Below are 10,953 nucleotides of genomic sequence, written 5' to 3'. Positions count from 1 at the left end.
ACTTGATAGAGAATCGATTGATTTTCAGTCTTGGCGAACTCGATTATCGCTCGAATGGCTCGTTGGTCTTCGATCAACTTGTTTTTGATCTTGAGGTCAAAAGTGAGATACGACAGACCTTCAACTGCCCATTTTTTCATATCTCTCTGAGGATTGATCAAGAATGGTCTGCAAACCTTCAGCCATGACTTTATCGATTGTTCATTGTAGAATATTAAGATAGCCAACAAATTTTTTTTTAACTCTTTGAATTTGGTCATTTTGCAAATATCCACAAACGCTCGAACCCGAATTGAATCTTTTAGGTTCTCAGAATCATGCAGGTCCTCAGAAGTATTCAGGTTTTCAGAATTATCCAGATCCTCAAAATTATCCAAGTCCTCAGTATAACACAGGATTCCTAATGTAGTTATACTTCGACCTATGAAGGTGTTGGATTCGTCATATCTCGTTACAACGACATAGATAAATTCGCAAATTACTTGTTTTATCAATAAGTCATTCAATCTCTGTTCCAAAAAATAAAGAATTTTATAATCAAATCCGTCTTGAGTAATAATTGCGTTTGCAACATGAAATGGACCGAGTGTTAAGGTTGTCATCGCAACTATTGCACGCACCTGTAAAACAGACAATTAACAATTTATGATTTTTTACGATTTGTGAAACAATAATTATTTTTTCTTAACGCGAGCGTGAAATGTGCCGCTTTTCGCGCTTGTTTTGAGTGAGCAAAATGATCCATTTCTCCACTAGTTGAAAAATGGAGCCATTTCTCAACTAGTGGAGAAATGAAATTGTAAAACAAGCGCGAAAAGCGGCCTGTTTCACGCTCTTGTTAGGAAAAATAGTATGAACAACTCGTGGGAAGAGTGGTCGAGCCCAAATGAGTGTGATGGTCGCACTCGCTTCGCTCGTGCGACCACCTTCACACTCATTCAGAATCGGCCACTGTTCCCACTAGTTGTACAATATACTATTTTTAAATCAAGACAGTTTCAGTGTTATTAAACTTTGATTGAAAATAGAAGAAATCTCTAATTAAGAGTAAATTAAGCTTCAGAAAATACGATAAATGAAAATTATTCTCCAATAAATTTCGATTAAACTCTGTTATCATCATATTTTAATTTAAAACATATTAAATATACAATATCGACAATTTCTCAAATATACTATAGTTAAAAATATGCTCCTTTTATTTTAAAACAATTTAAGTCATCGGGAAAGATCGAAAGTTACAAAATTCATACATGACATGCTATGTCATTCGAATTCAATTCTTCTCTAATAAATCCATTAATGATGTTGAAAAATTCTTCCTTATCATTTTCATCCAAGTTTTCATCGATTTTTGCTAAACACACGCTGGTTATAGTTTGCGTGGAAGACGTAATATCAAACAAATTGTAATATCCGTCGTAATATCCGCTTTCGCATTGACTGGCTACCTCCATTAATTTTTGCAAACCGCCAAACTCGACCAACCGTTTGGCCCAGTGTAACGCAGTATAATGAATGTTACGTGTAATAAATTTTATTAATGCGTCTCTAGCAATGCTTGTTGTTGTTTCATTTTCTATTTTATCCAACAAGCATGACAGAATCTTGTCAATTACTTTTTTATGCTTCTTGCACAAAGCCTCGTCGGGTATTGAATCGGGTTTATCGTTTCTGCCGCAACAAGTATTTAATATATTCTAAAACCGAGTTACACAATAAATTAATTACAGAAATACGAGTATGCTAACTACATTTTAGTCGATAATATTTACCTGTAAACAATATTGAGATGCGTTGACTATTTCTGTGTATGGGTTGTTTATCATTTCCAGACACCAAGGCAAAACAACGTTTATCATAGTGGACTTAGTTCGACTAACATTGCCCTTATTGCATGACTCGCCTACAATACGAATCGCGCTACAGATTACTTCATCATTCTCTCCCAGTTCTTTTATGAAGATTTTATAGGCATCAGTTTTCCAACGTACAAGTCTCAGCAGAATAATTATGGCGTTTTCACGTTTCTCTTCATCTGCGTTTACGTTAAGTGCTAAAGCTTTCATTTGTGATACCTAGCTAATACAAAACAAAAATAAGCGTGTATTTAAATATAATGGTCTATAATAAAAATATATATTAACTATGAAAGATTATATTTGCATGACATAAATATTTATCTATATAGTGTGTAGATTATTAATTGATAAGAAGAAATAATTATGTAATAAGAGAAACAAGAACTCAAACCCGTTTGTCAAATTATATGTAATATTGTATAAAATAAGAATTCTTATTAAAATATATTAAGTATGAAAAATGTGTTATTATTTTTATATTATTTAGATTAAATTAATGTGTCTTGCAAGTTGGTGAATTTTTGTAGTTATGTATATTTATTTTGACATTAATACTTGCTCTTTTCTTAATATGTTTGTCTAAAATTTCACGAAATTGCGCCACTATGTGCTCAGGTAATATGTCATTTGAGCAAGATGAAATAATTTTCTCGTCCTGATCCTTTTCGAATGCCTCCTCAAATTTCTCTAACTCTATTAATGCTAAAAATCTGCGAAACAATGTTATGGAAACGTTATGAAATATTTTTAACATTGCACTGTCGCAGTCTTCAATCGCTTTGTCGTAATCACGCAGCTCGAAATATGTGGCAGCTCGTTTATCATAATACAATCCTTTCTCAGTGTCGTCTGTTGCTAGTTCAATTGCCTTTGTGTAGTGACTTAAGGCTTTGGACCAATTGCTTTGGTTAAACTCTTTATCACCCTCTTCCTTCCATTTCTGTGCAGTCATATCTGACTCTGCCATGGTGGAAGAATACTACAATACAAAATATATGATATTTTAATTTATGTTTAACACACACACACACACACACACACACACACACACACACACACTTCAAAAGACTCTCTACGACATTTTGTACATATTATCTTATACATATTATCTTAAATGCGAACAAATTATGAACTTGTTACAAAATAATTATACGCAAGTATGGGACATTAATGGGTCAAAAATAAACTTACACTTTAATAATAATTACATTGCATTTTTTTAACGTAAAACTTGCATATAAATCATAATCGATTGTTGCAACAATTTTTATATTAAAAAGCAGTTAACTTGCACTAGCATTGAAAGACAGGTTTATTTTCGATAAATTATCTTCGACATAGACATAAGAGCATTGGGGTTAAATATCGACTGAATAATGTTATCCAATCTACTACTGATTGTAATTCAATTATTATCGATCGCGACAGTTCGGGTTTGGATCGACAACGATTCATGACATTACACGTAGATACTTCAGTTTGTTTTAATCCGAGAAAAGCAATTATGTACATTTGGCTGCAATAGTCAGGGGCAATTTACACTTCTCCTTTTTATGAATCGAAAATTTATATTCTTCGACAAAAGCGTGCCTGAGAAGGCGTGCGATTTATTTAAGACTTGCGAGAAATCAATTGCGTGAGATTAAATCTCGTTCCATCGATATTTTTGTCTATATAACGGTATTTAATGTTCCGTCAACCGAGTGGTTGATTTTCGATTTTTTTCTTTGACACATCCAGTTTTTTTGGTCTGTTCAAACTAGTTTAAACGTGTTTCATATACTTAAACAGATCGTCACAACGGTCGGTGGCTGAAGGGTAGCATAAGAAAATAAAGACTCGAGCAACAAAGACTTTATAGATTCATGGAGGGTCACATTTCGACGAGATAAATATTACAAGTACACGAAAGTTAATTTTTTAGTTACATGAAGAAAAGAAACATTAATACGATTTATTATAAAATTAGGATGTTTTGTCATACGTCGCTCTTTCTTCGAATAACATGAGATGGTTCTAAACGTTTATATTAATGCTCTAATTGCAACTTATTCAGAAGAATTCGTATATTGTGTTTAATAGTCCTACATTGGAATTACTGGCTCGATCACTTAGCTTTACTGTTTCACTTGTTTAAGATATACAATATTGTGGTCGAGCGGAGATGAAACGTTTTGTTCTATTTGCCTCGACGATTCTTCGAGGTATTTTCGGCCATAAAGTAATAATAGTTAATCTTACACGTTTGTTACGAATACCTTTTTATTACATTGAATTGGATCACATTGAACGCGTGGCAAGCTTTTATGTAGATCGTCTGCGAAATAGAACGGAATGTATAAGATCCTTTATTACCTGTCAGATTGCTTTCTCTTTGTTCTCTCGTGTCGTTTGAGCCCTCAAACTTCATCTACTCGCTCAACGATTGTTTTGTAATCCAAGCACTTTTCAAGAAGTAATTTAAACTGGCAAACATCGGCGTAGCTAATGAGGCACGACGCTGCGCATTACGTGGATTTCGAAAGCACAAGCACGACCGCGTGGAAGGCCATCAGATTGATTTTTTGCAGAATTCAAGACTCAGGATGAGACATTATTATCGGCGATAAACTCGAACTCGTTGAACGTAGCGCGTGACAAAACAAAATTACAAGTGAGACGTCGCGTCGCGACGCGATAATTCGTCGATATTGTTCGCTGAAGTAAGATCTCAACAACCAATAGAGAGGCTTGGTTTGAATTACATCAAGATTAACGCTAGGATTAGAGTCCTAAATAAGAATGCCCGATCGTCGTCAGGTACGTATCCGCATATGCGCTAACGATCCTGAAGGGGATAAGGAAAATGTAAAATGTTAAGAATGTCATGAAATTTATAATATAATTTTGTTTACAAATAATGATTGCATGCGTCAAATACACCGACGATTCTTTTTAACCGTTTAAAACGGCGCGCGGTTCTTCCGAAACCGCGTATGAGGATTTTTATAAATGCGTGCAATTCTTTTCAATCCGCGTGCGTTTCTTCTTAAACTACTGCTGTTTTTTTCAAACCATTTTTTTCATTCGTACAAAATTGTAAAGTTACAAGCTGAGATTTCGCGGAGGTTGAGTGTTGCAATTGGTCGCTCTTACATGCTATTGTGATTTTCACTTTAAAATTCAGCGTTTTTTTTCATAATAGGTGCAACAACCGCGAGCGTCTGTGTACCTGTTTGCGATACACCATAGGCAATTACAAGACCGAGCTTTACAAATCGCAGATGATGCGTCGAGAAGGAGCTCGATCAAGTCTGAGGAAAACGGTGCAACGGCAAGAAATGATGGTAATCCTTAAGAGAGTGCACGAACATGTGCACTTCTGGGAGGCGGAGCTGGAAGATGACATCTTAGAAGATAATTTCGGACGAGAGAAGCACTAGCGGCGAGCAGGACTATACATTGAATTCAGACGTCGAGCAAGATGTATAATTAAGAACGTTTCAGAGATTTGACGAATGCTCGTTCTTATACAAATGTGTATCTTTCAGCTTCTTGACTTGAAAACCAGACTGCAGAACGTCAATATTGAAGGTCCGAGTAAACTTTGGTGAGTTTTATTTGAGGCAGGGAGGCAAGAATTCGAGACGCTGATAAAAAATGGAGATGCGGAAATGTTGCTGCTCAACTGGGTGCCGTGGTGGACTTGCCATTTGGAAAATTAAAGATGTCTTATAAAAGACTATAGCGATTAAAAATATTTTGCTTTGATAATGTACCGTTATTTAATGAATTGCAGATTAGTAATATAAGTAATAAGTTCATATGCTCATCATAGTATAATTAATATTGTACAACGAAACATTATTGTTTGCGTTTAGAAAGCGTCCTCTTGCATACATTTTAATACGATCGTAATATACGCTTTATGCTTATATCGCTCTTTAGTACATTGGAGATTATTTCAACTGTGCAGAAGAAGTTGCTCATGTTTTCCGGACTATCTGTGGAAACATGAGAAACGATGAAGTCTTCAATGATGCGGACTCGACAATTGAAACCATTGTAAAAAACCTAAATAGCGTGCCATCCTAAAAAACCTAAAAAGCGTGAATAGCTGGTACACCATTGTGCATACATTACATATATACACTATAATATATTGTTATAAAACTTATGTAGGTTGATTGGTTGCGGAAAGATAAATGAACATTATCGGCGGCAACATTAGCCGGCGTTTCTACTTTGCAAGAATCAGGCGAAGAATCGAGATGAAAATCGTCTATACGTCTTCGGCACTCTCCGAGCTCCACCGATTGCTGGCAACAGAGAAAAAAAATTTTAACCAGCAAGACCAGCAATCAAGAATTAACAGGAAGATTTTTTGCAGAGATATAACGATGACTCAAGCCTGTCGAGAAAGAGTATACTCTTGTGCTGGAAGAAGCCAGTATGTTATTTATCGTAGGTAAAAAGCGCCATAGCAAGAGTCTTGTAAATTCAAAATTACATTATTTATTAATTGTACTATACAGCACTATACAGGGTGTCCGAAAAATCGCCTACTCCACTTCGGGAGGTGATTCGGAACCCAAAAACAAGCAAAAAAGTTCATACAAACATAGGTCCGGAAATGAGCCGTTTCCGAGTAATAGCCACTTTTATGTTCAAAAATCGTAATTTAGAATCCGCTTGACATCCCTCTTTTTTAATTATTTCTTAAATTAAAAATTTTTATTTTTAAATATCAGCTAATTCATTAAAACTTAAACGATCCATTGATGAATACGGAAAGATTAGATACAACCTAAAAGTAAGGTGTTGTTAAATAATAATTTGAAACTAATTATTGAAAAGCCGTGATTTACTTACTGATTTTGAATAGGCGTGAAAACAACTGATTTCAAGTAGCCGTGAAAACAACTGATTTTGAATAGCCGTGAAAACAACTGATTTCAAGTAGCTGTGAAAACAACTAATTTCTTTTAAAAATAATGTAATCGTATTTACAAATATTGAAAAATTAAAAAAAATAAAAAAATTAAAATTAAAAAAATTAAAAATATTTAAAAATAAAAATTTTTAACAATTAAAGTAATTTAAATCGACCGTGACTGGCAATATATAACATCTTTTCGAGATGAACATTGAAAAAATTTTTAATTTAAGAAATAATTAAGAAAGAGGGATGCCAAGCGGATTCTAAATTACGATTTTTGAACATAAAAGTGGCTATAACTCGGAAACGGCTCATTTCCGGACCTATGTTTATATGAACTTTTTTGCTTGCTTTTGGGTCCCGAATCACCTCCCGAAGTGGAGTAGGCGATTTTTCGGACACCCTGTATAGTGTGCTATACAGTATACGAGAGAGTGTGCTATATTATTAAAATAAAAAATAATATTCTATTAATATATCATTTATATTGCAATTAATCTTCGCATTTAGCCTTCTTAATCGAATGTTCTATATTATCAGTGCTCTGTGACGATCCGTTCCGTTCGACATTTTTCTTGAGTTTGCCCCATTCCGCAGCAACCTCTAAAGCAAGGGATGCTAATTCCTCGCTCTTCTTTTGCACAGTATCGTTCTTGCTCAATTCCCTTAGTTGTTCCATTATTATGTTTGTTTCTATGAATTTTGTAGCGACCTTTCTTGTGCTTTTCATCATGTTTAGCACAGTTTTAACACCCCTATATTGTAAATTACTGTCTGAATTATAGAGTAAAACCTGTAAGGGTATTGCATTCTCGTCCGAAGAATATATCCTATCAAGCATTTTCTCGCAATATTCGTTGTCAACCGCCGTGAGTCTCACTCCAGCCCCAGCCAATGCCTTGTTTTTATCTCCGTAGAAGCACAATATATCCAACACTGATTTCATAACTTCCTTAGCTTTGGCATGCTCGTAAAACTTAATAGCAACTTCGCGGTTTAATGCCAAATTATCGAGAAGTTCTGCGGCCCTAAGTCTCCCACAATAGCGTTGACTTGCTGTTTTGTGGCTATAAATCAAAATGCGCGATAATCTCTCATATCCTGCCTCGTTGAATATATGTTGTCGCATGCTGTCATTGACACTAGCTAGATTGCACAAAACTGAGAGAATGTTAATCGCAAGAGCGTCATACTTCCGTTTTAGGAGATTAAAGATTGGCCGAACAACCTGCATGATCATCTGACCAGAAAACGCAACCTCAGGAGGTATCGTGAGTGCCAGATGGACTAGGACTTGCAAAGCTATCTTCTTTCCCTTGTCTGTGCCACTCAGCGCTAACGACAACAATGCGTCCGTACCGCATTCATCAACAACTATTTTTCTCAATTCCTCTTGACTGCATATTGCGTCAAAAACGTGGGCTATCAATTCCTTGCTATTCTGGCTATTTGTTTTAGCGAGACTCACCAAAGCGCTGCAATGGTCACACCGGCATGCGCTAACACGCGCCGTCTTTCTTCCACGTCTCTGTCCTCGATCAATATATGATTCTCAAGATGAAAATATTCGAGAAACATTAATATCTCGGGTATGAGAACATCTTTATTGTCATAAGCGTGGCACAAGTTCAGCAACAATATGTCCACTCGGTAAAGAACTGATTGATTTTCAGTCTTGGCAAACGCGATTATCGCTTGAACGGCTTCTCGGTCTTCGATTAATTTCTTTTTGACTCCGATGTTGAAAGTGAGATACGACAGACCTTCAACGGCCCATTTTCTCATATCTCTTTGAGGATTGATCAAGAATCGTCTGCAAACCTCCAGCCATGTACCTATCTGTTCCTCGTCAAACGTATGGACAGTCCGATATCTTCTTATCGATTCTTTGAATTTGTTCATCTTGCAAATAACCACAAACGCTCGAACTCGAATTGTATCATCAAGGTCCTTAGAATAATACTGATCCTCTAATATAGTTAAACTTCGACCTATAAACGTCTTGAATTCGTCATATTTGGTTACAACGACGCAGATAAATTCGCAAATCAAGTTTCGTAGCAATATGTAATTTTTTTCCGAAAAACCAACAATTATCTCATCAAACCCGTCTTCAGTAATAATTACGTCTGCAACTTTAAACGGGCCGAGTGTTAAGGTTGTCATTGCGACTACTGCACGCACCTGTAAAACAATCGATTAACTCTATTTATAAATTTTTACATTTTGTGAAAAAATAACTAATTTAAAAAAATCAAGATTTCAAGACAATTTTGATGTTACTAAATTTTGCTTGAAAATAGGAGAAATCTCTAATTAATACTAAATTAACTTCAGAAAATACGATAAATGAAAGTCATTCTCCAATAAATTTTGATTAAACTCTGTTATTATCATATTTTAATTTGAAACATACAGAATATACAATATCGAAAATTTCTCAAATATACTATAGTTAAAAATATGCTACATTCATTTTAAAACAATTTAAGTCATCGGGAAAAATCAAAAGTTAAAAAACTCATACATTAGATGTTACAGTCGTCAAATTCAATTCAACTCCAATAAATTCACTAATAATGTTGAAAAATTGCTTAGCATCATCATTGTACAAGTTTTCACATATTTTTGCTAAGCACACACTGGTTACAGTTTGTGTGGAAGATGTGATATCCAACGAAGATTCGTATTGGTATTCCTCCGATTGACTGGCTATCTCCATTAATATTTCTAAACCGTCAAACTCGACTAACCGTTTGGCCCAGTCTAACGCAGTATAATGAATGTTACGCATAATGAGTTCTATTATTGCGTCTCTAGCAATGCCTGTTGTTGTTTTATTCCTTAATTTATCCAACAAGCACGACAGAATATTGTCAATTTCTTCCTTATGCTCTTCGCACAAATCCACATCGGGTTTTGAACTGGGTTCATTATTCATGCCGCTGTATTTGTTTAATATATTCTGAAACCGAAATACACAATAAATTAATTACTGAAATATGTGCATGATAACTGCACGTATTTCGCTTGATGTTATTTACCTGTAAACAGTATTGAGACGCGTTGACTCTCTCTGTAGATTTACTGTTCATCATTTCCAGACACCAACGCAAAACAACATTTATCATAGTGAGGTCAGTATGATTAATATTGTTTTTGCATAACTCGTCTACAATACGAATCGCGCTACAGATCGCTTCATCGTTCTCCCCCACTTCTTTTTCGAAGATCTTGTAAGCATCAGGACTCCAACTTGCGAGCCTAAGCAGATTAATCATAGCGTTTTCACGTTTCTCCTTATCTACGCTCACGTTAAACGCTAGACCCATCATTTGTGATACCTACACAGTAAAAAATTTAATGTCCCAGAAAATCCACTCTAAATTTTGTGTTAAAATAACACAATGCATGAGTTATTTTAACACAAAATTTAGAGTGGACTTTTTGTGACATTAAATTTTTTACAGTGTAATACAAAACAAAATTAAACGCATGTTTAAATATAATATAATTTGTGATAAAAATATAAATTAACGGTAATAGTCATTTGTGTAACAAGTGAGGTAAGATGAAAATTCCCGGTTGCGGAGTTTACGCACGACCGCACCCGGGAATTTTCATCTTTACACACGGCTTACACTCCCTATTTTATGTTGCAAGTGCCTGGAAAATGGTCTATCACGCACGCATAGCGTGCGTAATAGGGCACTTTCCATGCACGTGTTGCATAAAAGATTATATTTGTATAACGTAATGTTTATCTATTTAATGTGTGTACTATTAATCAATAGGGATAACTAATTATATAATAAGAGAGACAAGAATTCAAATCCGTTTGTTAAATTATATGTAATATTGAGTGAAATATAAGAACTCTTATTAAAATACATATATTAAGTATGAAAAATGTGTTACAATTTTTATATTATCTACTGTCACCAAATTAACGTGTCTTGCAAGTTGATGAATTTTTGTACTTATGTATATTTATTTTGACATTAACATTTGCCTTTTCCTTAATTTTGTGTGAAATTTCATGAAATTGCGTCGGCAGAAACTGAGACATGGTGTTATCTGAGTAATGTAAAAGCATTTTCATGTCTTGACGTGCCTCCTCGAATCTCTCTAACTCTATTAGTGCTAAAAATCTGCGAAACATTGATATGGAAA

At 34.8% G+C, this 10,953-nt stretch overlaps 2 protein-coding genes and 1 pseudogene across 2 annotated transcripts in view; 1 reads left to right on the top strand and 2 right to left on the bottom strand.

Moving 5' to 3' along the window:
• Positions 1-2,829, bottom strand: part of LOC112461867 (protein unc-45 homolog B-like) — a 32,053-nt gene extending 29,224 nt beyond the window's left edge. Inside the window, exons 1-5 of the mRNA XM_025027273.1 lie at positions 2,418-2,829; positions 1,776-1,906; positions 1,254-1,700; positions 288-509; positions 3-188 (exon numbers count right to left, since the gene is read on the bottom strand). Coding sequence (XP_024883041.1) covers positions 3-188; positions 288-509; positions 1,254-1,700; positions 1,776-1,906; positions 2,418-2,829 — 1,398 coding nt within the window. The remainder of the gene's footprint in view (positions 1-2; positions 189-287; positions 510-1,253; positions 1,701-1,775; positions 1,907-2,417) is intronic.
• Positions 2,830-5,128: 2,299 nt separating this feature from the next.
• LOC112461866 lies at positions 5,129-6,339 on the top strand (annotated as a pseudogene).
• Positions 6,340-7,273: 934 nt separating this feature from the next.
• LOC112461865 (protein unc-45 homolog B-like) overlaps positions 7,274-10,953 on the bottom strand; it is a 12,513-nt gene continuing 8,833 nt past the window's right edge. Inside the window, 2 exon segments of the mRNA XM_025027272.1 lie at positions 7,274-8,260; positions 8,263-8,601. Coding sequence (XP_024883040.1) covers positions 7,274-8,260; positions 8,263-8,601 — 1,326 coding nt within the window.

This window comes from Temnothorax curvispinosus, unplaced genomic scaffold, assembly GCF_003070985.1.
Source record: "Temnothorax curvispinosus isolate PA1 unplaced genomic scaffold, ASM307098v1 QBEX01011856.1, whole genome shotgun sequence".
Taxonomy (NCBI): Eukaryota; Metazoa; Arthropoda; class Insecta; order Hymenoptera; family Formicidae; genus Temnothorax; species Temnothorax curvispinosus.
This window is presented reverse-complemented; position numbering and strand designations above follow the sequence as displayed.